The sequence below is a fragment of the Desarmillaria tabescens genome (assembly GCF_030435595.1).
Source record: "Desarmillaria tabescens strain CCBAS 213 chromosome Unknown EV420scaffold_1, whole genome shotgun sequence".
Lineage (NCBI taxonomy): Eukaryota > Fungi > Basidiomycota > Agaricomycetes > Agaricales > Physalacriaceae > Desarmillaria > Desarmillaria tabescens.
In genome coordinates, this window is record NW_026848300.1 from 707,192 (window position 1) to 733,068 (window position 25,877).

A 25,877-nucleotide genomic window follows, 5' to 3' on the forward strand; every position below is an offset into this window, starting at 1 on the left:
CATACGGATTTGAGCAAAAAATATCCGGCCTGTGTGGGTCGAACACACGACATCATCGCGATGGTACCCATTACAGTCTGACGCTCTTCCAAACTGAGCTAAGGTCGGCTGGTGAAGTTAGGTGGGTCAAAGAGGCGCGGATGTCGGCCTCAGGTTCGATCAACGTCGGCCCCATCTAAATTGGTTCCGGATCCGTCTTTACTGACTCCGTACCTGTGAATAGTTAGTGTAGCAGAGACATAATACACGAGATGGCGGCATCATACCTTAACGGTACCCGACCCACACCCTTATCAGCCACAATTCCCGGCAGCCCCGACCCACGCATTAAGGCGACCGTCTCCCCAAACCTCGTTCCCTTCAACGAATCTCCAGGGCTCAAATCCGTCTTCATCCCCAACAAACCCACCGCCAGTACCACCATCACCAACGAACACCCCACACTAACCGTAGCTCTCCATATCACCACCTCCAACCTCGCCTTCGTCTCCGTCCTCGTTAAGTCAGCCGGAACCCACCTGTCCCAATTCGAGGCGGTCAGGAACCGAAACGAATCGCATTCCACATAATCAGGCGTGAGCGCCTTGGGAAAATCACAGGCCTGCCAGTAGTTCCAAAAGTAACTCGCAGATAGCAGCTCCATGTCGCTCTCCAGTCGACTCAAGTTCATCCCTGTCGGTTGCCAACCGTCCGAGCCAACCAATGCTCTTTTCATCAGCCTTTCTGCACCTGTATACCCTCTATCAATTGCCACTTGTCCTGTAGGATCGTCGAACGATGGTGCAGGACTGAAGGTAATAAGAAATTGACGATCCATAATAACCTCGCTCTGTTGCTCCCACTCAAACGAACCCCATTCATGCGGAGAGTGCTCTCTCTGAGTGAACTCTTCCGCTAACAATCCGGTCTCCGTAACAGAGACGTTCACCTGAGTCGTATGCATGGAACACCCGATAACCTGCATGTATCCCGGCACAGGTTGGGGCTTACAACGACTGCCGCAATCTGTGCTCTCCCAAAAATCGCACCAGTGTAGACAGTCGCTTACGTTCCGCCTGGGTATAATGGTAAAATTACTGTATACACCGGTCGAGTTGTTGGAATCGCGAATCAGAACCGAGGGATCTCCCGTCACAAGAGCAAAAATAACCTGATGATGACCGATCGAAACATTTGTGTTGTTGGAAAAGGCCCAATCTTGAAGGATAATTTTGGCTGCGAAAACATACTTAGATCTTAGCTTCGTCAAGTGCAAGGAAACATACTCGGTAACTCCATACTCGTCTGGTCAGTCTCAAAGGAATAGGGCAACTGGGACCACATGCTTGAGAAGTTGAGACCTGGCACACGGCTGTCCCAATACGGCGGCACGGACATTGACACGTTCAACCAGACTTGGTCATCATAATCGGTGTTAGTTGCGTTGCTAACGTATTTGCTGCCATTGGAACGAAGGGCGACCAGGGTGTCATCAATGCCTTGAGGAAGCAGTAACGCCTCCATAAGGACATCTTGAGGTTGGCTACACTGGACATTTATCCTCGTACCATTCACATGAGCTATCAACGCTCAGTCACTTTACAATCACCAAGAAATTGGTTACCATACCTAAATCAAACGTTTTCCGAAGGACATTCGGTATGTCATGGAGGAGGCTAGCGTATCTATGTCAACGCGAGATCATCCGGGCCCCGAGCGTACGTACCGCCCTTGAAGTCCAGGCGTCTGAGTATTATTGATATCCGGAAGAAACATATTTTGTCGAGCAGCCTGCCACAGTCCGATGTTATCCTGCGCGACGAACGACCAAGTAAGCCCTCTGTTGCCGAAGATATCGTCTAACCCAGAATATGAACCCATATGGTTGTTAGCAGCATAATCATCTGTGGTCGTCGATGTATAGTTGTACACGTTAACGCCTAGCCATGATCGTCAATACAGAGAATCAATACCAAAGGGAGACGATCTCACCCAATACACCTGATGATGTGATTTGAAGCACAGTTCCCGCAACGAAGTACAGAGGTATAATCGAAAAAGTTGTGTTTAATCGACTAAGCACGCGTCCGGGTTCGTACAACCAGTTCGTCAGTGAAGGTCCTAGACCAGCCCATGCTTGAAGGCGCATGTCGAGCTCTACCAGTGTTCGAGCTAAAGCCAAAGGTGGTCGTGACTCATGAAAGAATGTCGGAGGAAGAAACTCACGATGGCGAATAGCGTCATCTATAGCAACACTTCTGGAGAGCCAGAATAGTAACAGGATAGCTGCAGTGAAAAACGCCTGGAAGCCGACGCTGATGTAGCTGGTAACTTGACTAGCCTAAGGGTGCGCATCAGAGGTGCTGATACAAAAACGATATACTGGTCACTAGCCTTTTGGACATTGACAGAAACAATATGCTCCCATCTGTTTATCCCAGCGACCAGAATGATTACGCAAATGGTCAACAAAGCAGAATGTAGGAAATGAACAATGAAAAGCCTTTTTGAAATCCGACTTTTCCTCGGATTTTCCCGCAGGGTAGTGGAGGAAGAAGAGGCGATATTACTGTCACGAGTTTCTTCTCTTTCCGTCAAATGGACCATCTCATAGTCGTGCGCCATGTCCAGGCGGTAGTAGTAGCATAAGTGTAAGGGTAAATGACAAGGATCTCTCGAGCATGTGGAGCATTAAATAACGATTCAGGGTAAGGAAAACCTTGAAACTCGTGCCGAGATCCTAAATGCAAACATAAGTACTGCAAAACATACCGGCGTCTCCGAGATAGTCATCTCTAGATCTATCATCAGGTACGGCGTTTAACAACTGCTGTCACCATAACAACGAAAAGCAAATGAAAACGTAGCACAAAATATGGCTCAGTGAAGCTTTCGGTGACATGGTTGCTACAGAGTTAGCTGACAGGCAGAGATTCGCAGTCGGATATGAGTGTTTGAACTGGCAGCGACGCGGCGTACTGTTCTTGGCCCCTGCGACCGGACATAAATGTTAACAAGGACTGTCCATTGCTGTTCGTGACGTAGTAAGGAAGAAATGTGGTAGGCTTTGCCTGCTTTGGCCTCAGTGGCTTGAGAAAGTTCTCAAGGAGCAGTACTGCGTCTTTTCGTTTAGAGAGATTCCAGCTAAAGCAAAGTATTAGAATGCATAGAGTAAGAAAAGGATGACGCGATGGGCGTTGGTGATCAAGCAAGTTTCGATCATACTCCCACAATGCCGGGTGCGGCCTAGTTTTTTGACAGGCAGACCGTTGGCTTATTCGAGCTTGTTCAACGCCGCTATGTCACGCAACGAGACGACCTAGCCGAGGTTAGTCCACCGTTAGTTGGTACGCTTGCATTGGCTGAAAGCAAAGAATTCAGAGGAACGAAACGTCATCCGGCTCTTATGATGGGCTCTATACGTTTGATGATTCTGTTTGAAAGCCTTATGATGATCGGTACGGAATTAATATCTAGTACTTAAAAACACCACATCGGAAATCAAAGCATTTTTAGTATGAACCATTACATTCCGGTACCCATTATAAGTATCTCCGTTATTGGTATTACTGGACTAGAATGTGAACTCACTGGGATGTGTGGGAGCCTACCGTATGAATTGGACATTGCGGCGATAACGAAAAATGGTCCTGAAAGTCGAGCTACGGTGAAGCAAGGCCGGGAAAACCATTCCATTTCTTCCTCCTGCTGCATGCACTGTCCGACTTGCTTGGCACCGAGTCATGAAATCAGAAGCCTCTCGCGTATGAGCGCTCAGCCACGGAGCCGACCTTACGCTCTTCCTCCACTCACGACCTCGAGGCTGGTCACCAGAATGAGTACAGCACTTAGGGAAGATATGCACCTGATATCGCTTGTGGAGAAGCCATATGCTATTGGAATAGTATCGGTGATAAATCGTTCCCAATTGCAACCCCATTCTTGTCTGCCAATGGCAATAGTAACGACGTCGAGTTAGTGGCACGTCAAGTAAACTTTCAGTCAACTCAGCACCCAGCACAAGAAGAGAACGGGTACTTTCTCCTTGGGTGAACGATACCTGTAATTGGTCAACCACCCTAGCTCCTCAATTTGACCGTAAACAGGAGACCTAGCTTCAAGCTCGAGAACGATATTCGGGTGTTCTTGGGTGGACGGTCGACTCGGAAAGGGTCCGAAATCGTCATCCTCGGCGACGCGCAGCACGTCTCGGAACCGGACATGGACCGCCCCTGGATACCGTGGAGCGACGTCGGCAACTATGGTTACCCCTGAACGAATACCGTCGGTAACAATAACGTCCCGCGGAAACATTCACGACTCAACGATTTTTAGCACAAAAAATACAGAGGTATATACGCATGATATGTTTCAACAATTGAGATGACACAACAAAAATGGATGCTAGAGATGATGGCTTGTCGCACAGCGAAGCAAGGTAGTAACAAAAGGAGGTATCAAAGATGCACCAGACCACACTATTATAATAGTGGGTACCTGTCATCACAAACAAAAGAAACTTAGTGAGTATGGGGGAAGGGTTGCCTCTTCATGTTCTTGTGAGACTCCATGCGCTTCTTGATGCTTCGGCGCTCGCGGCAGGCTCCAGTAGAGTTGCTGCTGCCTGAGGTGGTCTCTGCAGAGGCAGTAGATGTCAGTGTCGTGGATGGGGCGTTATTGGTAGCATCAGAAGACGAGGTAGCGGTCTGAGCGGGAGCTTCAGACGAAGAGGCCTCAGAGGTGGCAGAGGAGGAAGAGGAAGAGGAAGAGGAAGAGGAGCCGCTTGAGAATGACGAGGAGGACGAGGCAAAGCTCAGAACATCCGGGAAGGGGTCTTTCCACTCGTCGCCGGCGTAGACGTTGAAGTTGGCAAAGTCACCGCTGGGGGAGTAGAGCCTACATGTCGTTAACATCAAAAGTAGGTAATCAATTACAAACGACTTACGATCCAGCTTGGGTGCCAGCAGGAAGAGTCTGGGAACCGCCATCTTTGACATTCACTTGAACACAGGCAATGTACATCTGCGGTCCAGGACGGTCACCGCCGGAGCTGAGGGGGTTGTGCACTGCCGTCATCTATTGTCGACAATCAGCGATCATTCACGATATCCCGTATTCACTGCCTCACCTCGTTCCTTACAATATATTGGCCGGCTTCGAGCTCAGCGGGGATGGTAGTCTCCCACCAGGAACCCTGTTGCACTGATACACCGGTCAGTGCCCATCAGTCACCCAAACGTCAAACAATTTGACACACCAAGCTTGGCCATAGCCCACAGCCCACTTCCGCTAGTCGGATAGTACTTCTCCGGCTTATTGGTCATCGTCGTCCTAAGGCCGTCAGAAATGGTCTGGCTGTAATCGATCCCCATCTTGTCGAGTAAGGACCAGCCGGCGGTAGACGCGTCAAAGGAGCTGCAGTCTCCATTGCAAGAGGCAATGTAGTCGGCGATGGGACCCATGCTAGGTATCGCAAAATTAGCGCGCTGCAAGGAAATTTCCAACAACTAGAACTTACGCATGGACCCAAGGGTAGTTGGTGGAGTCGGTTCCTCCAGTGTCGCCTACACCGGCCTTGCCGAGCAGGTCATTGGTGGCACCTGCCCAGTAGATACGAAGAACACTGCCAGCAGTGATATCAACGGAGACGGGAGCGCCAGAGGCACCTTCACAAGACATGGCCCTGACAAGGCAAAATTAGCTCAAACACGGTCGTCCCAATGAGCGCTATCATACGAGTTGTCACTCCATTGCGAAGGCACGTTAAAGGCGGTTCCCGAGGCCTGATATTGCACACGGACAGCTGTGCCGGCATTCTTCGAGTCGGCGGCGTAGTAGATCTACAAAATGAAAGGCGTCAGTCGAGCTGGTCGTCCTGACGGTGTGGTTAACACGTACATTGGGTCCCGACGTGTACACCCCGTCAGCCAAGACACCCTTGACCTGACCGTGGGCGTGCACCGCTGGTAAAAGAGCAGTGGCGACGGCGGCGAAGAGGGAGAGTTTGTTGAAGGAAGGCATTGTGGGGCTGAGCAAGGCTGTCGTCAAGAAATACAGGTTTTTATATAAAGGAATGTGCTTGGTCCGCGAGGGACAAAGTGAAAAAAGGACGGTGAGCGGACACCAAGGTGGGCGTAAGAAAGAAAGAGATAATGGAAAAAAATTGGCGCGGTCTTCTTCTTTCATCTCCTCCCCCATTTGGCAATTCACAATTCATCTTGCCAAGACGGTTCGATTGAGCCTTTTCAGCTGATCATCACACAGCAATATTGTCACATTGTTTCCAGTATCCAGGGTAAACCCTTCGCAACGGATTCAGTTTTTGCTTGCAAAAAGTTCCTGGTCAACGAGCTGTGGCGTGTAATCCACGACTGGTCACCCACGGGCGTCGATTCCAGGCTGTCCAATTTCCGTAACATAAATGCCTCATCTACGCAGTCGTATCCATCATAGTATCCCCATGGCTAACCTTACTCTCCGTCCTCGGTCGGGCCTTGGCTGCAATCTCAGGTGGCAAAGAGTCCAGAAAAGTCTTGTTATTCCTCTCTGTCATCTCCTATGACAGAAACGAATTTACAATCAGTCTTTGCTTCGCAGAATACCCACACGCACCGTGCTCTCCTTCGGCCACTGCACCGGCGCCTCGAGCTCCTCCTTGGATAAACTGCGGCTGTAGAGCAGCATGTACGGTCCAGCGCCGAGCAACATCCCTGTGCTATCCCGTAACACATCCTCTTCCGGTACCTGACAACCATCAATATGGGGAAAAACTAAATGGTGAGATGTCGCTTTACTTCAGTCACGACTGTGTCCACCGTTTTCCACCAAATCCCCCCAGCGTCCTGCGTGTATAAATAGACATGCTTCCTCCCCGGCAGTCCGTCGTGCATCAGAACAGCGCGGAGATCGTACTAGATAGAATTCAGGCCAAATTCCGTTAGCTCCAACGAAGAAGAATTGTTTGTCTTACAGGGTGGTTCTTGAGTTCTGGACAGTCAAGCACGCGTTGTGACTCCTCTAGCAGCCTCGTGCTCTCCACATCGATGACTATAAGCATGGTCATGAGTCAACTTGGACAACTTAAATTCGTTCCAATAACGAACCTTCAAGTTCCTTCTCAATCGCACCAATCGAATTTCGCAGTTTGCTAGCCATGGCGTCAATCTGAGCACGTCGTTCAGGATCGTCATCTTTCGCCTGCGCCACCTCTTCGTAATAGTACAATGTCGTTCTTAGATCCTTCAGGGTGTCTTTGTTCTTCAGGTCCAAGAACCTCATTTTCAGCCACAATTATAGTAAAATGAACGTCAGTCACACATACATTAAATCTCGTCAGAGCCTGCTTTCTGTGCCATAGCTTCCTGACAGCATCTTGCATATCCCGCACCTCTTGCTGCTTCTGGTGCGCAAATTCGGTGCTCTCGTTCAAAAACTGATCCATGTATATTGTCTTGGGAAATGTTAGCGCTGGAGGAGATAAGCATTTCCCTTGGTTTTTAAGAACGAAGGCCACTACGTCCGGAGCCGGTTCGACGATCACTTCATACTTGAACTGGACTGAGTTGAGTTCTTGCGTCAGAGTCACGGACAGACGTTGCACAAGATCCTCATGCACATCGTTCCACCCATATTCCACATATACAGGCATTAGGATTTCGTTCCTGTTATGCGGAGTTTCGTTGTGGCGTTTACTGTCGATAATATGTACCGTCCCGGACTGCAAGGCACCCAAAGGGACTCCTCTGTGGGTGGATACGCCTCAGAATACTTGCAATAAGAAGCTGAAGCCTACTCTGGATCCTCCGCTCTCAAATAGCGCGTTAGAACAGCCATAACTTCGTTGTAGAAACCTTTGGTAATAGAGTCAGCGGATGCTTTGCGCAGAAAAAACGTACGTACCGATCGATAAATCGCAGATGCTCTGAGTATCATGGATTGGCTGTGCTCGGAAGGCTTGTAAGACTTCTTGATCTAGAATAATGGAGAGTTGCGCGAGATCCTGATGTACAAACATATCCTGGAGTAACCTTAGAGCTTCCCTTTCTGCTTCCTGGTTTTAGCTATATGCAGCGAGAGCAGAAGAGTTTCCTACCGACAGGATACTCCTGCATCACAGGCGCGTCAAGGTTGACTTCAGATACCCTGCGTCGTATTTGGGGTACAGAGTACAGTGCTTGTACAATCTGTAGCTTTCTCATAAGTCTAACCTTGCGCAGATATCAGCGAACTGACCAAAGCAGCATATGCAAGATTCGATATTTCCGGTCGAATCGCCACGGGCCTGCGAGACGATGAGCATCTAGGAGGACTGAATGCATGCACACACATACCTTCCGCCCTCTCGTACAGCCAGCGCAACAGACAGATGGCCATCGTCTTCCATTGCAAAGTCCTCCAAGCTGTTTTGAATGGCCTGTTCCATCTGGGCGTCATTGGATGTAGATACCTGCGCATATACTCAACATCAACATCACCACTTCCGAGAGATAATCCTCACATTCGATGGTACGACTTGCCAAGCTGGATCCGGCGCACGATTGCTCGGGCCAAACTTTGGCGGTGGCGTCTCTTCCTCATTCAAAGACATTCGAATGGCACGGTTCACTTCCTCATTATCATCACCCGTGAGGTCAATGACAGTGGGCTGGGTGGTCCCTGCGGTATGGATAGAGACCACAGCATCGTCCTCGCCCTCGTCGCCTGCGAGAAGGGCTTCGGCTGCCTTATCTGCGCTGCCATTGTGTTTTCGGAGAACGCGACGCGCGACTTCGGTGCTGAAGTTATCGCCCATCATGGAAGATAGAAATTGCATTTGTTTTTCTTCATCGTCCATAGTGGTGTCTCAAGGAGGTGGAGGTCAATATCGAGTGGTCAGTAGTAAGTGCACAAGTCCGGAGCGCATTGTCGCTATTCGGATCTTCGATCTTATCTTGAGATACTTAATGTTATTATTTTACTTATTTATTTTATGAAGGTATAACTCGTCGACTTTGTACAGGAAAAGGTATATATGTCACAGATAGATTCGTTAAATACTCGACAAGAGAATAAAGTACTGAAAGTAAAAAGTCATCATCATCCCAGCGCGCACTCATCTATGTAACATAGATTACCGAGTTCATGCCTTCGCGTAAAAAGTTCAACATGCATTAATGGCCAACTCAACAGCCTTATCGACAATATCCTCGATAGCCCACCTCTCCGATTTGCGGATTCCATGCTTCAAGTCAAGGATATCACCGACCTCATCACATGCTCGTAAGATGCAATCAATGTCCTCCTTTGTATGTGCCGCGCTCACGCAGAACCTGACGCGACTCGTGACCAATGGAGTAGCCGGATAGGCAACCACTACGACAATAATGGGAGTTTTCCTATCTATCATCATCCTGTGGAACATATTCATTTTGCCGGGATTGAACACCAGAAGGGGAACAACTGGAGAGGCTGGATGGCCGTAGGTGATGAAGCCGAGCTTGACCAAACCAGAATGGAGATATCGCGAATTAAAGGCGAGACGACGTAGCCGGTCATGTCCCTCTTCGCCAGAAGACAAAGCAGGTGGAAGAGTAATCCATGAAGGAAGTGAGCTTGCTGGTGCGGGGCCAGGGTGCTGATATATTTCGTCGGTAGGACCAACACTTCCGTGTCGAGACGAGGTCGCAGGTGGAGGTAGATTGACACCCATGATACTAGCCATACTGGCGATAATCTGGGTTAGCACTGCAGGGGTCATGGCCTCGGCATAGGCTCCAGAATAACCGCGGAGACGAAGGCGGTCGATAAGCGTCTTGTTGCCGGCAACGTATCCACCCGCGGCACCGAATGATTTTGTGAATGTACCCATCAGTACGTCAATAGAGCGAGGGTCAATATTGAAGTAATCCGCCACACCACGGCCATGAGGACCAAGAGCGCCTACAGAGTGTGCTTCGTCAACAAACAGATAAAACTAGACAGATGAGCATGAGTAACTGGTTCTCGAGCCAATGTCTATAGAGCACAGACCTTGTACTTTCGCTTCAACTCCATTATCGCAGGAAGGTGGACCAAAGTGCCTTCCATACTGTACAAACCCTCCACGATAAGTAAGATTTTCTTCCATGGCCTGTGAGTCTTGAGCTGGCCTTGACTAATGACCTCCCTGAGAAGCGACTCCAGGTTCGCCATATCATTGTGCTTGAACGTGCGCACACTTGCCCCACTCAAACGTACACCAAAACGGATTGAGGCGTGGTTAAGTTCGTCGGAGATAACCAGGCAGCCCTTGTTGACTAGCGCAGGGATCAAAGTCGAGTTAGTCGCGAAACCCATGGAGCTGATTAACGCGTCTTCCATTCCGACAAACTGAGCAACAAGTGCCTCGCTATATGTGTGCAATTCGCTTGACCCCCCTTCCAGACGCGTACCGCATGTTGTCACGCCATAGCGCTTGATGGTCTCTTCCACAACGTCGGCGCAGCCACCTCGGGCCTGTGCAAAGCCGAGATAATTGTATGAAGAGATATTAAGCGCACGGGTACGCGATCCGGTGAGGATTTGGGTGTGGTTGTAATCAGGAGAGTAGCGATCTAAGAGCTGTATGGTACGACCTGCAACACCGGTGATTGGTTGAGAGAAGCACTCGTCCATGCGCAATTTCAGACGACGAGTGTAGAAAGAGTCAAAATCTGAATTCAAAGGGGCATATCCCTGCGAATAAAACGCGTTAGTCAGTGAGCGGAAATTTTCGTCGTGATAGGCACGCACGTCATGAGGCATCAAATGTCGGTAGGCAGATGGATTGAAACGCTTTCCAAAGAAATCACGGAAGTGACCAAGACAGATTAGAATGAGGTAGCTAATGTACGTTGAAAGAAGGATGTAGTAGGGAGGGTCCTGCTCGACGTGGCCGGGGACAGTAGTACCGGGGGTATGCTGGGAGACGCAGCGATATTCTTCGTTGGCACAGTGTCCAAACTCGGAGTGAACGGTGGTGAAAACCTGCTCAGACGTGGGTGGACGTGCAGGAATGACCAGACCGTCGCTATTGTCGAGTTCATCGTACTCGTTCAGTACAGTGTCTTCCGACGACGAAGTGACCGACGACGACAAGGACAACGCCGGTGTCGATGTAGGCGACCGACCGTTACTGCTTCGTGCACGAGCGTCCGCTTGAGACAGTGCAGATAGATAGGATGCCGCCGAGGCCATGTGAGACAGCGACTGCGACGACCGTTTCTTGAACATCGACTGCTGCGGTGAGGACCTCTTCAAGGCCATTGGTGATGGCAAGGGAGAGCCAGTGGGCATGAGGGTAGAAGTGTCGTTGTCGTCGTCGTACACAGCGAGCAAGATTGTGTTGTTCAGGTTCTTTCCGAATCCGAATTCAATTTTCGCGCTTAGGCAGACCCGAGTGTCAGCATTCATGACATTTTGATGGCGGGTTCACATACGGAGGATCCCGATGCCGGCCGTACAGTGCCGATTTTTCGGCACGACTCCTGCCGAACCACCCGAGTGGACCCGGGCTTATCGCTTTATTATACTTACCTCGAGTCAAATACATTTTCGAGTCTGGAGCTAGCTTGAAGAGTATTGAGTATACATCTTCGTATTTCTGTTGGAAATTCCCCTCACATGAACACTTTTCTTCTCTCCAATCAGCATATATAGAAGCTCCTATCGTTCGACTCTGAGGAAATTCAAGATGCCTCGTTGACCAACGTTTTAGTCCCAAGGTCGGTCGAGGCATGTCCCGTCCATTTCCCAACGATACGACGTAACTCCGCTCACGGAAAAATGTACCGCTAGTTGATCTCTGTGGTTTCTTCTGATTCTCTTCGACTTCTTGACATAGCTTCCCCGAGTTGCTCGGTTAGAATGCCCTCGGGTAGCGCTTGTAGGTTCCGGAATTCGCATTCCCATGGTTGTGCAAGTGGCCGTGTTTGTTACAACATTTACCTTCGAAACAAGGAGAAATTCACGACGACCGCAGATAGCTTTAACAAGAGATCCGTTCCCAATCCAATTTTACAGCATGAAATAATATACATTCCTCGGCAATTCCATTTATACAACCAGCAACTTAGAAAACCGGCTTTTATCATTCAGCTTGTGGATTTAGTGACTGTTGGAAAGCCGACCATGCCGACCCAGCTCGAAGCCTCCCTACAATCCCCTGCATGTAGAAATAAGCAAGAGGTTGCTTGAAAAGCCATGGATAACACACCATAACAATTGCCTGTCCATTTTTTATGCCTTCACCATGAACATATATTCCATTGGCATTTTGTGCTAGCTTCTCGCAGAACACGTGGAAAAGTGCGCTGTGAGCTGGACGGAACAACATGTCGTTGTAACTGCCGAGAATAGCGCTCATAGCCGCTATATGATTATGTGCGGATGGTGTGAGAAGTGTGTCCAGGGCGACGAAAAAATCTTGTCCATCAAGAAGTCCTGAAACGAAAAACTCCCCTACAGCCTCCGCGAGGGTGATGGATAGCCGGTCACTGAGAATCGAACCTTCCTAAGGGTTACAAATTAGCCCTTCAGTAAGTGAGGTACAAAGAGCAAACTTACCCCAACGAAGTACTGTCGGTACGCTGTCATGAGTATACTGGTTAACGATAATCGTAATTGCATTTCGGCATGTGGTCCATAGCGTGTTTCTGCTTGACGAAGCATTTGCAGGGCCATCCTAGTCAACATAGAAGCAGTGCAAGCAAACGAGAGTAGATGATCCAGTAGTGTTCGTCCCAACTCGTCCATTTTGTCGCCGCCTTGGTCCATGATCTCCATCGCAGCGGAGGGTATTTGAATCGTGCCGTTGTCCAAGATGTTGTCCAGAGATGCCGGCCTGGGCATGACTACCGCCTGATAGGGCACAGCGACGGAGAGAAGCTGTGATAACCTTGAATCGTGATGATTGTCTCCTGCCAGTGTCGGAAGCACGTCGTTCGAAGGATCTGCTGGTAATGTTGGATGATATTCGAGGGCCCTTCAATGGCAAACAAGTCATTCATTTGTCATCAACCATCATAAAGAAAGGTGGCTCTTACTGCATAATACGCTCGACGTTTTCATCATGAGCAGGGTCTGCGTTTTCCGTCCAGCCGCGGGGAGTCCTGGAAATTTGATTCATTGAGGTATCAACGGCTTGCCGTCCTGTGTCGGGAAGCAGAGGAAAAGGAGAAAAGCCGCCGCCATTGGGTAGATTTTCTTCTGGTATGTTGTCCAAGGGAACGAATGGTTGACGTTGAGGCCCATAAAACGGTTTTGCAGGATTTCGTTGGTGAGGATGGTCCGCTTGCATTGTTGGCCAGTCATTTGAAGAGCGTCCATTTTGTGAGAGAGCCGTTGTACACGTCGCAGGTTTTGAGATGGTTGGGTGCGAAACGGTTTGAGATTGGTGCGAGAGAGGGTTACCTACGCTGCGATGTGTACCCCTTACCGCCTGTGGCCGTTGAGGAGGGCCCACTACAGGACGTTGATTTTCGCGACCCTGATTTTGATGACCAAGGTACGGTACCGAATATCTTCGTGTCGGCTCGGGACGCACAGGACCGGTTTGAGTCGCATTGAGAGGCGGCATGCCACCGGTCATTGCTGTACTGTATCGTGATGCATTGGAATTCGGACGTAGAGCACCATGACCAGCGAGAAAAGGACCTGAAAGGTAGTTAACAGCACGAGGATTTTTGTCCGCACCAGGTAACGAAGTGTTCATCCAGCCTTCTGAATCCTGCGACACCACGGCTTGCAATCTTGGGTTCGAACAATACGCTGGCCTTGACGCTTGTGTTGCACGCTGCATTCTCTGTATGTCGTATGTCTTACAAACCACGGTTAGCGAAGAACGAGCAAAGAAAGTGGTCCTCACGATATGGACGGGATTTAGATGATGGTCGAAAGACAAGATAGGTTGCAATGAAAGACGTGACTGAACGCGCTTTATTATAACTGAGTGACTGATAGTAACAGCACATGATTTGCGGGACAAGGACAAAGACGCGGATGATCTAAGCAGGGACAAATATCACTCATACCAGCCTTCAAAGAGACTGAGTATCCAACGTACACCAAAGTATGATAGATTAACAACTAGGTAAGGCTGCTCTGGTAGATTTAGGCGGATGTGTGTTGACACTAGTGCCAAGAGATATGTATGGGCAGATGAATCATTTTGATTAAAATCTGGGGACTGCAGGCGCAGATGATATGGCTTTGGGGTAGTGATGTTAATAGGGACCCTAGAATTCGACCGTGTCATAGAACCGAACTCAAGATGCACGCTTCACAGTAAAGGACGTGGCAACCAAACGCTGTAAATCCACGAGTACCGGAGAAGCATCGATGATATGACAAGCCAGCCAAGGGCACGTTCATTTTTAACCCAGAAGAACACAGTAGTTAGAAATTACCGAAGGATTAAAGAAATACCCGAGAGAACAGCTGCGTTCGATTTTTAGGAGAGCAGGGTATCCCAAGGAAGTTTGTGATGTTCCAGTGCAGTAGACGAAGGCTGTAGTAGCTGAGATGTCCTGGGACGTCAGTAACACGAGCCTCAATTACGGTACTGCAAGGGAATCTCGCCGAGATGAAGACCGAGGTTAGTTGATGAGTTAACCAGTTCAGTCCTGCATAGAGTTAAGGACTGTTCTTCAAGTAGTACAGTGCTTCCTTGGAGAAAATTCAGGAAATATCTGTGTAGTCTTCGTAAAGATGTCATAGGTGCACAGACAGTGTCAGATTTTGTCCGATAGATCACGCTAATGTGAGTCCGCGGAACTAGCTGAAAACCACTCACCGAGGCCATGCTGAGTCCGGTTCGTCCTGGCATTTGTCGCTCATCCAGGTACAGCTTATGCGGGATAAAGTTCCTGCTGTTGAATTCGCCGTGCACAGCTGTAGATTTCGGTGTGTGAAGGGCAGAGCCAAGGTCGTGCTAAACTTTAACTGACAGGACTGAGGAATGCCGGCCTGGGATCGAGTCCAAATCGAGGTCTCAGTCACAACATGTGAACATATGTCACATGGCCCTGTAACTTCGCTTTCGCCGCCACCTGGACTCGCCGATTCAGACGCGTAGGACGTGGATGATGTCGATGACAGTAGCAATGATGAGGTGGGCTCGAACTCCGACGATACTACTGTACCATTTCGATCAATTCGAACGCAATCCAAGAATTTTCGTCCAAAAAAATTCAAAAGAAATCGGAATAATCAAGAAAAATTTGTTTCCGCCGTTTCCGCTCTCATATTTTTTCGCTACGACGCGTGACGTTCGAATTGAATGAAATGGTAGAGTATAGCTCGTATGCTGTCTGGCATAGGGCGCTAATCATACTTCCCTGTGATGCCTGCCGCATGCCATCAGACACTAGGTGCTGTCCTTCAAGCATTTTGACGTAACACTCTGTGTTTCAGTCTCTCCACGAAGGCGCCTATTGGCACGATGCAAAATGCAAGCATCTTTCCAAGGGCCACGAGTATGGACATCTCAACAGCAACCTTGATGGGGTGCTGTGGTGAGCGGCGAAAGGTGGCGATATCGTGACCAAACACGACATACCTACGAGCACTGGTGGTGCGCTCTTTAAGTCTTTTATGCCTCTCAATGCTAACATTGATATTGAGCACAGTATAGTCTTATCTTTCTAGAATGATATTGAGTTTCCGAACACGACCCAATCGTTGAGAGCCCGTTCAACAATGATTGAGGATGGGCGTCAATCAGATTATTTTGGGTATCGATGCACCTTTCTGTGCGACACCGTCTAAGAATGTCCGCGGTAAGAGCACCACACCCTATAAAACCGTTACCTCTTCAAGCCATCTCTTCATCTCCTTCATGCCTTCCACTGAGTGCGTAAACGTCTTGGTTGTCGTCCACGGTGACACGCCTTCTTCAATCACGTTGAACGAATGTCGACCCTCGTCTCCACCTACCGAGGTAGAGTCTGACTCTGACTCCGAGACTACGAGCCACACCGAAAAGGACGAAACTACTACCAACGAGAAAAAGCCGAAACCGGACAAGAGCAAGACAGAGATTGCGTGCGATCGTTATCTGAAGCGCTTTCAGATTTGGGACCCTGAAGAATTCGAATACGTCCCGTACGACCCCAGCTCGAACGCTGAATCTCCTTCTCAGGCTGCTCCCAAGGAAGAAGACAAGACTAATTACTTCTACATCGATGAACGGTACCACAATGAACGATGTACGTCGCACTATTTTTCTGTGACCTACATTTAAATGCTGGGTAGCTCAACTGAAAGTCTGGGTGACAAAGTTCAGTAAACCATTGCTTGCTTTCTTGCGGTAAGTATACTTCTCTTTCGACCGTATAATGTACCTCAATGCTTTCACACAGAGTCACTGTTGGAGATGATTTCTTCGATAACAAACCCGAGTTCCTTGTCACGTCCTTTTTTCCAAAGCTGTCGTTGATGAGAAAGACGCTGGACATCGCGCGGTCTTTCGCTTTATCGGACAAGACGCCTGCGCGCGAAGAATGCCTTCAAATCGCGAAGTCTGTGGGACTAAATGACCTGGACGAAGATTGTATGACAATTGTCACCACCTTGTCCATTCTGCGCTCACCAAATATTTTAGCAACCTCAGAATCCGATATGATCCAACGAGTCAAGGAATTGGTGGAACACATCACAGTTCTCATGAACTTTCTTGAAAAAGAGTTCAAACCAATGTACGTGCCATACCGAACTCTGTTCGTGCGTTTGGCTGATAGTATGGATAGCGCTGATCGAGTGGCATTAGCGCGTAGCTACGGTCACGCCGAATTCGACCTGTAACCAGCCTTCTTTCTTTTTCCATTGCGAAGGTATACCCACCTAAATATACTCAGGCTGCAATACTTCTTCGAACCCGGCCAGGAGATGGTCACTACTGACAAGTTCGGTAAACAGGTAAGTGCGATCCATTGTGACAGCATCTACATGGATTAACTCGTTCTAAGATTGCTCTCGTGATTGAGAAAAATTACTATGACGTGGCGGGCATGTAAGTTGAAACTTTCATTGCTATTGTGCATCACTAAAGACAGCCCAGGCCTCCGGTCCGATATTTCAATGTTGAAGGGTACGGATGGCTATGGGACGGCTCTAGCTATTCCCGATATGACGTAGAGCGCTATTGGAAAGAGTACAAGGTTCGTGTACCTCAGACCTACCGACTGCCAAAAGTGACTGTCTTGCAGGGTACTCGAGAAGTATCCTCTCTCCCCGTCACTGACTTGAAGCCTGATGTCAAGGCCAAACTCAAAGGTTGGCGATCTTTTTGCCCTCGTACACGAGGCTGATTCTTCGTTATCACAGCTCGTGGAAGCTTGTACACTGCACTTTCTGGCGTGCATTACAAAGTTTGTAAGTGACACATGAAGATACGCAGTTCACTAGCTGACCTAGCGTCTAGATAAAACTGTAATGATCTGAATTGTCTCTGTATCACGCCTTTGTTGAGATCTTCGTTTAGAAACGTGTTATCGTTGATAAGAAGGCATATGACAACCAGTCTGGCTACACTCGCGATCCGTTGAGTCAAATTTTGCTGCATTCTGTGCACACTGAAATAATTGTTCTAGTGACGAATGTATTCCCGACCTAGAAGAGAACCGTCTCCATCTCCTTCCCTCGGTAGTGTAAGCACCTCCGTTATTGTTTAACTCTGACACTGACGTTCCTTATCAGTTACGGATTCAATCTAGGGACCAAAGAGTGGTCCAGTTTCCTTGTCGAGGAATTGAAGGAGGTTGTATTTGATGAACACGCATGGGATCACCTTGTCTTGGACCAAGACATTAAGGTAAAGACGGAGTGCTCCTGACATGAAAACCTGATAGCCTAACCCATCGTTGAAAGACTTTGATCAGAGGCCTCGTTGAGGTGACCAAGAATAAGAACTCTTCAAGCAAGATGATCGGCGATGTCATCTCTGGGAAAGGTGGCGGACTAGTAAGTCACAGAAGGACTAGTAATTATCGATTTTCTAAAGGTGTATCTAGATTTCCGTCCTCCACGGCCCACCGGGAACAGGTTGGCTTCAGAGTTCCCCTGACGTTTCTCAATTTCATCCTAACAATTAAGCGTAGGCAAGACACTCACCGCTGAGTCTGTGGCAGAGCTTCTTCGTCGACCACTTTACATGGTCGGCTCATCGGAGCTTTCTTCTGATTCTTCGGATTTAGAATATAACCTTAGATCGACTCTCAGTGTAAGTGGTGATGATGGTCTGAAGACTGTTCATCACTTGATTCTTATTCCTTTAAGTTGGCAACAGCTTGGGACGCTGTGTTATTGATTGACGAGGCGGACGTGAGTGACTATTTCGAAGCTTTAGTAGTATCTGCTAACCACTTAGATACTGCTAGGTATTTTTAGAGCAGCGTAGTCTGCACGAGGTACGCTCGTAGCTCTTGTCTCCGAAGATCCATTCACAGTCATTTCCTAGCTTGAGAGAAATGCTTTAGTTTCTGTGGCTCTACGAGTACTTGAGTATCACCGGGGTGTTCTTTTCCTCACCACAAACAGGATTAAGACATTCGATGAAGCCTTCCTGTCTCGTTTCTCTATCGGTTTGCCCTCTTCTTGGCTGTGTTTGATGGTACTGACTGCATTATATACAGCTATCAAGTATCCCGAACTCGATGTTGCGGGTAGACGCGCCATTTGGCAAAAGTTCTTCGCTCTTGCCGATTGTTCTGTTCCTGAGAATGATCTAGAGGAGTTGGCGGCGAAACCGTTTAATGGTAAGTAACTGAGATTGATCATGTAGCAAGACACTAAACCAGTTACAGGTCGTACCATTAAAAATATGGTAAGTATCTGTCTGGGCTCCTCTGGTATACCGAGACTCATGTTATATATGTGTAGGTCCGAACAGCACAAGCGTTGGCCCTTTCCTCGTGAGCACCGTTTAACAACCCTAAGTTTTCAATCATTGATGTTTTTGTTCAGCGACGAACCACTTGGCGTCAAGCATGTTCAGGTGGTTCTGAGAGCTCAAGAGAAATTCTTGGATGAGTTCTCGCGTTTGGAACGGTGAGTGTACCGCCCAAATAGGCTCCATCTCTTTTTAGTCCAAGTTGAGATTCCGTATATCTAACATACTACAAACGTGAACGCAAACTCTCATATAGCTTCATCCTTACAAGAATCGAACTACCTCTCCATATATTGCGTTTGTTACCTTGCAAGGCTTAGAACAGATCAAGTCGCTTCTCTGTCAAGATCTATTGGACCCAGCTCTGTTGCCGACCACTTCAAAACATAGATTCCTGTCAAGTCTAAGTCTGGCTGGGTCTCGTCATGCGATACCGGGCGGATGAATGTTACACGTTGAGCTACTGGTAACGTTCCCCCTCAAAAGAAGGGGCTAGAACTACCGTTACTGCTGCCGGCGTCGATACCCAGGGGTTGTGCAAGCGGCACCTTGTGGAATAAATACGATAACGGGACAGACGTGAAGCAAGGTTTTCGGATGAACTGAAAGCCAAGTCTCGAGCTAGATTTCGAACATCTACGTCAATAGCCGTAGCTTCGGAAGAACGGACCGGATTGCAAGGCTCAGCTGCCCTGACTGTTCTCGTAAATTCACCATCCATTCACTTCGGCCTGGGGTCCTTTTTAGATAGGCCAGTAATGACTGCGGGCGATTTTCTCGGGATTACGTTGAGTCTGGCGGCCCTAGCACAGTATGCAATAATATGCGGTTACCACTTATTCATTCCCAACGAATTATGCATCATTTATTGCGGAGGTTGTCTCCTCAAACTGTATTCAAGGGGTTCTTTATTCGAACTTGCTCCCGGTGACCTCTTGAGTCATAGATGCGGTGGAAAAAGAGGGAGTTCTCGGTTTGGAATAGAGGCCGACAGCGCCCTCACCAGTTTGGCCCGATGCTATGGCGTAACCTGTGACGCAGTAGTTCTGTACGAATTTCTGATTTTCATCGGTATTCATAAGTCAGCGAAGGTACAAATATTATCACCGCCAAGCAGTACGCGAATTTGACCGAGAGAATTTAGAAGGCCGAGCGAACCATCTGATAGACTTCTCAATGTCACGGACCTAATACGCCAACGAAAAATGGATTGCCCGTTTCACCGAAATCCCAAGGGCACTGTCCTATCCTCAGAAAGCGGAGCATGTGGTCCCCAATGCCCCGTTTTCGTAATCGCCGCTTTGTTATCTTGCAATTCCAAGTTCACAAGAATGACCATCGCGTAGCATCATATAGCCGCGCCATCATCCAGGTTCTCATATGGCCTGTATCCATGGTCCAGAAAGCAACAGTTCTATCGAATAAGACAATCGACAAGAACCCAGAGTCCTATGGAATATCGATGGTCCAGATGGGAGAGGTTTTCAGACAGACATTTGAGCCTGTGTATATAAGCACAGTCTGTACGCCATAGTGGATTTCCTTCCGTTGTTCGTTACTAATTTCTTCAAAGAAAACCCTTGTCACTCGGGTAGAAGTGGTTTATCTTGGTGTACACAAGAAAAATATGAGAGACTTCAGTGGAAAGAGTAAGGAATTTTTCTCGTGGTTATAATCGTGTAGATTCGACAGAAGCTCGCCCGCAGAAGGTCTTAAGAGTTGGATGTAAGAACTGAGAAATCAAAGGCAGAATATACAGACTGAGGAAGAGATGACCATTTATTATAGAGAGTGCCGTACCTTTCATTTTTTGTGTCAACAATAGACATAGCAAGGTCTTGTCCCAACCCAGAATAATATGGGGCGAGTGGATCATTTTCGTTTGGGTTAACGACCGAGTTGTAGCACTATCATAAATGTCTGTTTTTGCTTGAGGAAAAGCCAGGACAGGAAGAATTGACAGACGGACTAGGTGAGTAACCGTTTCTAACACGGAGCAGAATGCAAACGGATAACGGACCGAACATCCGGATGGTGCTGACCCCATTAGGGCAAGCCGGTAATCCGATACGTACTTACCTCTCCTCCATGGCTCCCAAGAAAAACCGTAATCGCGAGCCTTCTCCACCACCAGCACCTACAGAACAAGCAGATGCTCCACCACCAGTAGAACCAACGCCTCCGGTCCAAGTTCTGTATTGCGCAGGTCTTTTACACCTTTAGCTCCATTGCGATTGGATTGCTCACCCAAATCCATCATATAGTATGCTCGTATCCACCAGAGTACTGCGAATTTGGCGAACATCTCACGCGATGTAAAGAATGGCTGCATGAAGCGCATCCTGATCTGTACGAGAAATACTACTCCGATGGTTGGCTGGATAATCTCATTTTTAGATGGTGATGCTGACTGGCTACAGAGGCGCTACAAGCAAAGATTGGTACTTTAAGTTTGCAAGCTCAGGAAAAACTTGAGAAGGATACGGCAAAGAAGGAAGCCAAAGCAGAGGCAAAAGCAGATGCTGCTCTGAAGAAGAAAATGGCATCACAGGTGCGTACTGCTTGCTTTTCCGGCAGTGAGAAAATTCAATTATCTTTCTCAGATTACCGTCAAACGGATCGAACGGAATAAGCGGAAATATGTCACATCTGTTCACGGTCTTGAAGCTTTCAGTGTCGACCTGAAGAAAGTTGCGAAACAGTTTGCCTCAAAGTTCGCTACGGGATCATCGGTTACGAAAAATCCTCAAGGGCAGGATGAGATCGTTGTACAAGGAGATGTGAGCGGTGAGATACTTGAGATGATAGAAGATGGGGTCGGGTTGCTGAAAGGTATTCCTGCTGACAATGTCGAGCTTGTTGAGGAGAAGAAGAAGAAAGGAGCGGAATGAGCCGTCATTAGGGTACGTGATATTATTTTCTGCTGCACGGGAAAAATGCTGACCTTTACTGCAGGACATATGTATCGTTTCAATCCATGTAATATTAGTATTGTCTTCCAAGGCGACCATCACACAAGACAAGCGGTCAGTTTGTTTGAGGTTTTCTTTGGGTTTCTCTTCCCGCATCCAGACCGGTATTTGTGAATAGAGCGACAACTTCGGCTTCATGAATTACAGTGCATAAAACTACCCTTGAGCCTCACGGCAACCGGCTACTATTTGTATCCTATCCTATCTGCCGTTCAAGTCCACGCTTTTTTGAACTCGAGCCACCTCTCGTGGTTCCTATCCATGTCCGCATATACTCTCCCCCAGTCCTGGCAAATTCGGGTATCACCAACTCTGTCTGCATCCGATTCATAATCTTTCTCTAAGAAGTCTCCCCTCTCTACTGCATCCGTCGCCTCGCACAGCAGCCACTGTCGAAGGTAATTTAAGCAATGTTTCACATGTTTTGGCATCCCCTCGTGCGCTGGGTTCAACAGCGCGATATGCAGAATCCGAACACAATGCATTTCGTGGTAGTGGACGGGAGCAAAAACGCGGTTCTCTGGTCCTAATCGAACGCGACCAAAGTTCATGGCTTTGAGAATGGAGTACCACTCATCAAACGCCACTTGGTCGGTTTTGTTGTAGTCAAAACGAACGGATTCACGGAATGTCAAGGCGACAGGGTTTACATCGAGAGGGGGGCCAGCGAGGGGGTAATAAAGAGGAAAGTCACCGCCAATGTAACTGTAATCATCTGACATCGGTGAGTTGCTCAGTCTCTTCAATAAAAAAGCTCATGGGCTCACCAGACGACCCCCATCTATCTGAATACAAGAATCGCCGACTCCTCCATAGCACTATACCAATGTTGACGGCGGTTAAGATCCAAAGAACATATACGTGAAGCGGTCGCCCGGCCATCGCCAACCGTAATCAATGGTGGGAGAACGAATGTTAAAGCTGCCACAACATCCTCATCAGTAATACTGCTTTCAGATGGTATTCTTTCCTAACTCGAGGTTGGCCTCGCTTTCGGAGAGACGGCCAAACTATTTGTTTTCGGTTGTTACCGTTCCCGCTTCAATCTTAGGGCATTGAGATAATATCTGAGTATAACTACGCCAGAAGCAGAAGTACATTCATCATGTAATATGATCCATGATGGGCGGATGTCTACCCTGGGCGGTGATGGATGGCACCACAACTTTCCAAGGGTACAGTTATCTGCCTTCATTCTACGGCCCAGGGTTAGGCTATCAGTCTCTGATTATTGGACCATACTGATGGTTATCGAAGCTCTGGTAGCAACTCGCTGATTTCCAAGTATCATTGCGCAGTACCGCCGAACAGCATCTAATCTTACACCTGACCAAGAAATTCGTCTACAACATCGATATAACGTTCCCTCTCCTCCCATTGAGGCATATGGCTAGAATGCGCAAATTTCACCCATTTGACCTTGTCGATTCTCCAGAAGAAGGGCGCGCAGACTTCGTCGGTCATATAATCATATTCGCTATTGATGATCAGGGTCGGGACGCGGATGAGATGGATCTTATCGATGATATCCCATTCAAATTCAAGGACATTCTTTCGCCTGCGGCATATTGACGTCAGAGAGCGCTCAGGGACTGAATAGCAAGCAGCCTTACATGTTGTCCAGAACTATAGCTCCTCCATCATCATCTTCAGTCTGCCCGATGGTATGAATGACTTCAGCTGGAATAGGCTTCATTCGGCACGCGTAATTTTCGTAAAAGACGCGCCATGCCGCTTTGTATTCCTCAGCAAGCGTCGTCCCTTCCTTTTCGTGCCTCTTGATGGTCTCTCCCACCTCGGCCGGGAGCTTTGCCATGAGTTTCCACCTCGCTTCGTTCCGGAGCTTCGCACTGGCAAGGCCATTTGCGAGAATAAGCCGTCTGAGCCCTCGTGGCTGCCGGCGAATGATGAACTCGGCCCCGAGTTGTGCTCCCCATGATTGCCCGAGCAGATCGTATCTTTTATCGGCCAGGGAGAAGTAGGCGAGGAGGTTTTCGAGCTCGTTGACGAAGAGCTCGATGGACCAGAATGAAGAGGGTTTGTTCTGGATATGCGAGGAGCGCCCGGTCCCGATTTGGTCGTAGAAGATCACGGTGGTGGGAGGATCTCTGGTGGTGAGGTCTACAAGGGGCAGCATGTAGTCATGAGAGCCTCCAGGGCCGCCGTGAAGGACAACAAGTGGAGGGCGCTGAGCGGATGTTATGTCTCCTGCTATCTTGTACCACGTGTGAAAGGTTTCACCGTTCACTGTAAATGGGATGGTACCCTCTGTTATAGACATCGTTTTGAAGGTGTAAGCATTGGTGACCATAATATCAATATCTTTTATAGCCTCTGAAGCTTACATGTAAGGCAGAATGGAGATCCGAAATTGTAACGCATTACATAGCACGTGATTAGTAAGCTTCTTTTCTTTACGCCGTCATCGTGTACACCATTCTCAGTGAATAGAAAGGGTTCGCACTCGACTGGCGTGACTGGAAGCTCACCCCATAACTTTTACAGAAATATTGTGATGGGTTCGACTTCTCTGGCTCCCATGTTCATCAAATACCATGTGCAAACGCGATTATGATCAAATGCATGGTCATCCTTCCAATACACAATCTAAAAAATTACAGATGCGAGATATCAATTCATGGCTTGGGACTACTTTGCGCGCTCCCGCCACTATCACTCCCACTCGAGTTCGTTGTTGGAAGACGAATTCCATCAACTTCACCGTGCCAATGGGACTTTTCTTGTTCCTGAAAGGTCGGAACAGACCTGTGTTGGAACTGCAGGCTGGATACGGGTGCTGACAGCGTCTTGGAATCCCAAGCTCGCCGAAGTGCTACACGGAGCATGATGAGCATGGGAGCTAACACCTTTGGGGATATGTCAGCAAGTTAAGATAGCACGGGCACAAATAACATACCGGCGCTAAAGCCTGCAGAGGCAAGAATATGCTCGCTACATGGCTTCCTAGGCCGTAGGGCACAACAAAACATATAGAATTGACGGCATATATGAATGAGCTTTCGATGATCAAGGCAGCTGCAGAGACATAAGGTGCTGCCGAAACGTACTCATGCCCGAAGAGACGATTCAGTTGTCGGCGATACATTAGCAGCCGGCCTGCGATGAGTACCGAGATCAAGACATTGAGTCCTGCCGTCATGGAGAAGTATGGCACGCCAAAGTTCACGCTGAGGTGGCCGAAAAGACTCGCCCCGGGTCGCAAGGCTTGGAAGAGGAACAACGATCCCATAGCTTCAAGGTCGATGATTAAATCAAGTAAACTAAGGAGGAGGGGGGGGGGCATAGTACTTACCAAGCGTTCCAAGGTAAATTAGGATTGGAAGCGTAATCACATATAACTTGAAGTGGAAAATGACCAAACAACGATACAACTGTAGTCGAGAGATGTCAGGTAGAATTTTACAGAACTTGCCAGGTTACACGTACGAGATATCCGTCTGCCATCCAACCACACATAACACCCACCACATTGGCGGTGGCCACAGCAGGCTGAGAGTACTGGGTCATCGAGAATCCAATCGGACCACCCTCGTGGTTACGATGATCAATAAACATAAGTTGCAACCATTTCATGTTCACAGAGATGAAAGTCGTGGCGAAGGTGAACGCCACGAATGCATATGCTATGAGGAACCAATCCCTCTTCTCTCCACGGCGTTTGGGGAGATAAACGAGGGCATGGATCGTCTGTATGAATACCACTACTATAGCACCTAGAAATGTAAGTAACAGAAAATCAGTGATCTGTGTGTCAATCAAGAAAGAAGGATCACTACCGAAGAGGATTTGGGAAAGGCAATCACCAATCAGATTGGTCCGCTCCATGACGAGAGTATCTTCAGGCAGGTCGGGCCTGTCCGACGACGTAGATGACGATGACATGAATGAGACTGTGTTCTGGGGGGGAGGGCGAAAGCAAAGCGTGGGTGCTGTGCGTGAGGACGCCTCATCCAGAAATACCAAATCGAACAAATCGACATCCAGGTTGTCAAAAAGGGTCGGTCTGATAGCTAACGAGGTTG

General features: G+C 48.3%; 10 protein-coding genes across 10 annotated transcripts; 2 read left to right on the plus strand and 8 right to left on the minus strand.

Moving 5' to 3' along the window:
• Positions 1 to 149: 149 nt before the first annotated feature.
• On the minus strand, positions 150 to 2,384 carry EV420DRAFT_1633675 (uncharacterized protein; the record flags this gene model as incomplete). Its single annotated transcript, XM_060476220.1, has 8 exons — positions 150 to 213; positions 267 to 1,215; positions 1,266 to 1,559; positions 1,609 to 1,655; positions 1,706 to 1,919; positions 1,972 to 2,151; positions 2,206 to 2,320; positions 2,370 to 2,384. The coding sequence occupies 8 exons, from the start codon at positions 2,382 to 2,384 to the stop codon at positions 150 to 152; spliced, it is 1,878 nt and encodes a 625-aa protein (XP_060339047.1).
• A 2,115-nt stretch (positions 2,385 to 4,499) lies between these two features.
• EV420DRAFT_1258396 (glycoside hydrolase family 61 protein) lies at positions 4,500 to 6,000 on the minus strand (the record flags this gene model as incomplete). The annotated part of the gene is made up of 7 exons (XM_060466889.1): positions 4,500 to 4,875; positions 4,925 to 5,055; positions 5,108 to 5,181; positions 5,237 to 5,442; positions 5,498 to 5,662; positions 5,716 to 5,819; positions 5,878 to 6,000. The coding sequence occupies 7 exons, from the start codon at positions 5,998 to 6,000 to the stop codon at positions 4,500 to 4,502; spliced, it is 1,179 nt and encodes a 392-aa protein (XP_060339048.1).
• Positions 6,001 to 6,125: 125 nt separating this feature from the next.
• On the minus strand, positions 6,126 to 8,910 carry EV420DRAFT_1493348 (uncharacterized protein). The gene is made up of 12 exons (XM_060470772.1): positions 8,477 to 8,910; positions 8,310 to 8,425; positions 8,212 to 8,260; positions 8,072 to 8,162; positions 7,879 to 8,022; positions 7,772 to 7,829; positions 7,301 to 7,721; positions 7,083 to 7,236; positions 6,950 to 7,026; positions 6,774 to 6,890; positions 6,592 to 6,723; positions 6,126 to 6,535 (listed from the first exon to the last, which is right to left on the minus strand). The coding sequence occupies exons 1-12, from the start codon at positions 8,810 to 8,812 to the stop codon at positions 6,410 to 6,412; spliced, it is 1,821 nt and encodes a 606-aa protein (XP_060339049.1). The 5' UTR covers positions 8,813 to 8,910; the 3' UTR covers positions 6,126 to 6,409.
• Position 8,911: 1 nt separating this feature from the next.
• On the minus strand, positions 8,912 to 11,382 carry EV420DRAFT_1297262 (serine palmitoyltransferase 2). Its single transcript, XM_060468348.1, has 3 exons — positions 10,729 to 11,382; positions 9,988 to 10,671; positions 8,912 to 9,931 (listed from the first exon to the last, which is right to left on the minus strand). Exons 1-3 carry the CDS (start codon positions 11,269 to 11,271, stop codon positions 9,119 to 9,121), a joined length of 2,040 nt encoding a protein of 679 aa, XP_060339050.1. The 5' UTR covers positions 11,272 to 11,382; the 3' UTR covers positions 8,912 to 9,118.
• A 682-nt stretch (positions 11,383 to 12,064) lies between these two features.
• Positions 12,065 to 13,774, minus strand: EV420DRAFT_1472517 (uncharacterized protein; the record flags this gene model as incomplete). Its single annotated transcript, XM_060469057.1, has 4 exons — positions 12,065 to 12,139; positions 12,191 to 12,487; positions 12,541 to 12,958; positions 13,020 to 13,774. The coding sequence occupies 4 exons, from the start codon at positions 13,772 to 13,774 to the stop codon at positions 12,065 to 12,067; spliced, it is 1,545 nt and encodes a 514-aa protein (XP_060339051.1).
• A 2,037-nt stretch (positions 13,775 to 15,811) lies between these two features.
• On the plus strand, positions 15,812 to 19,024 carry EV420DRAFT_1633680 (P-loop containing nucleoside triphosphate hydrolase protein; the record flags this gene model as incomplete). Its single annotated transcript, XM_060476221.1, has 24 exons — positions 15,812 to 16,181; positions 16,228 to 16,282; positions 16,335 to 16,525; positions 16,577 to 16,670; positions 16,722 to 16,772; positions 16,830 to 16,890; positions 16,941 to 16,984; positions 17,033 to 17,132; positions 17,181 to 17,247; positions 17,299 to 17,346; positions 17,396 to 17,403; positions 17,456 to 17,514; positions 17,565 to 17,621; positions 17,671 to 17,785; positions 17,842 to 17,934; positions 17,985 to 18,015; positions 18,072 to 18,193; positions 18,250 to 18,294; positions 18,351 to 18,380; positions 18,431 to 18,554; positions 18,606 to 18,728; positions 18,777 to 18,796; positions 18,853 to 18,884; positions 18,937 to 19,024. 24 exons carry the CDS (start codon positions 15,812 to 15,814, stop codon positions 19,022 to 19,024), a joined length of 2,028 nt encoding a protein of 675 aa, XP_060339052.1.
• Positions 19,025 to 20,950: 1,926 nt separating this feature from the next.
• EV420DRAFT_1633681 (translation initiation factor SUI1) lies at positions 20,951 to 21,753 on the plus strand (the record flags this gene model as incomplete). The annotated part of the gene is made up of 4 exons (XM_060476222.1): positions 20,951 to 21,068; positions 21,127 to 21,234; positions 21,283 to 21,413; positions 21,466 to 21,753. 4 exons carry the CDS (start codon positions 20,951 to 20,953, stop codon positions 21,751 to 21,753), a joined length of 645 nt encoding a protein of 214 aa, XP_060339053.1.
• Positions 21,754 to 21,999: 246 nt separating this feature from the next.
• EV420DRAFT_19601 (uncharacterized protein) lies at positions 22,000 to 22,780 on the minus strand. Its single transcript, XM_060481168.1, has 2 exons — positions 22,602 to 22,780; positions 22,000 to 22,539 (listed from the first exon to the last, which is right to left on the minus strand). The coding sequence occupies exons 1-2, from the start codon at positions 22,613 to 22,615 to the stop codon at positions 22,047 to 22,049; spliced, it is 507 nt and encodes a 168-aa protein (XP_060339054.1). The 5' UTR covers positions 22,616 to 22,780; the 3' UTR covers positions 22,000 to 22,046.
• Positions 22,781 to 23,154: 374 nt separating this feature from the next.
• Positions 23,155 to 24,115, minus strand: EV420DRAFT_1256850 (proline-specific peptidase; the record flags this gene model as incomplete). Its single annotated transcript, XM_060466795.1, has 2 exons — positions 23,155 to 23,385; positions 23,462 to 24,115. The coding sequence occupies 2 exons, from the start codon at positions 24,113 to 24,115 to the stop codon at positions 23,155 to 23,157; spliced, it is 885 nt and encodes a 294-aa protein (XP_060339055.1).
• A 355-nt stretch (positions 24,116 to 24,470) lies between these two features.
• EV420DRAFT_1258973 (uncharacterized protein) lies at positions 24,471 to 25,737 on the minus strand (the record flags this gene model as incomplete). The annotated part of the gene is made up of 5 exons (XM_060466924.1): positions 24,471 to 24,701; positions 24,752 to 25,086; positions 25,148 to 25,226; positions 25,282 to 25,568; positions 25,629 to 25,737. 5 exons carry the CDS (start codon positions 25,735 to 25,737, stop codon positions 24,471 to 24,473), a joined length of 1,041 nt encoding a protein of 346 aa, XP_060339056.1.
• Between the last annotated feature and the right edge of the window lie 140 nt (positions 25,738 to 25,877).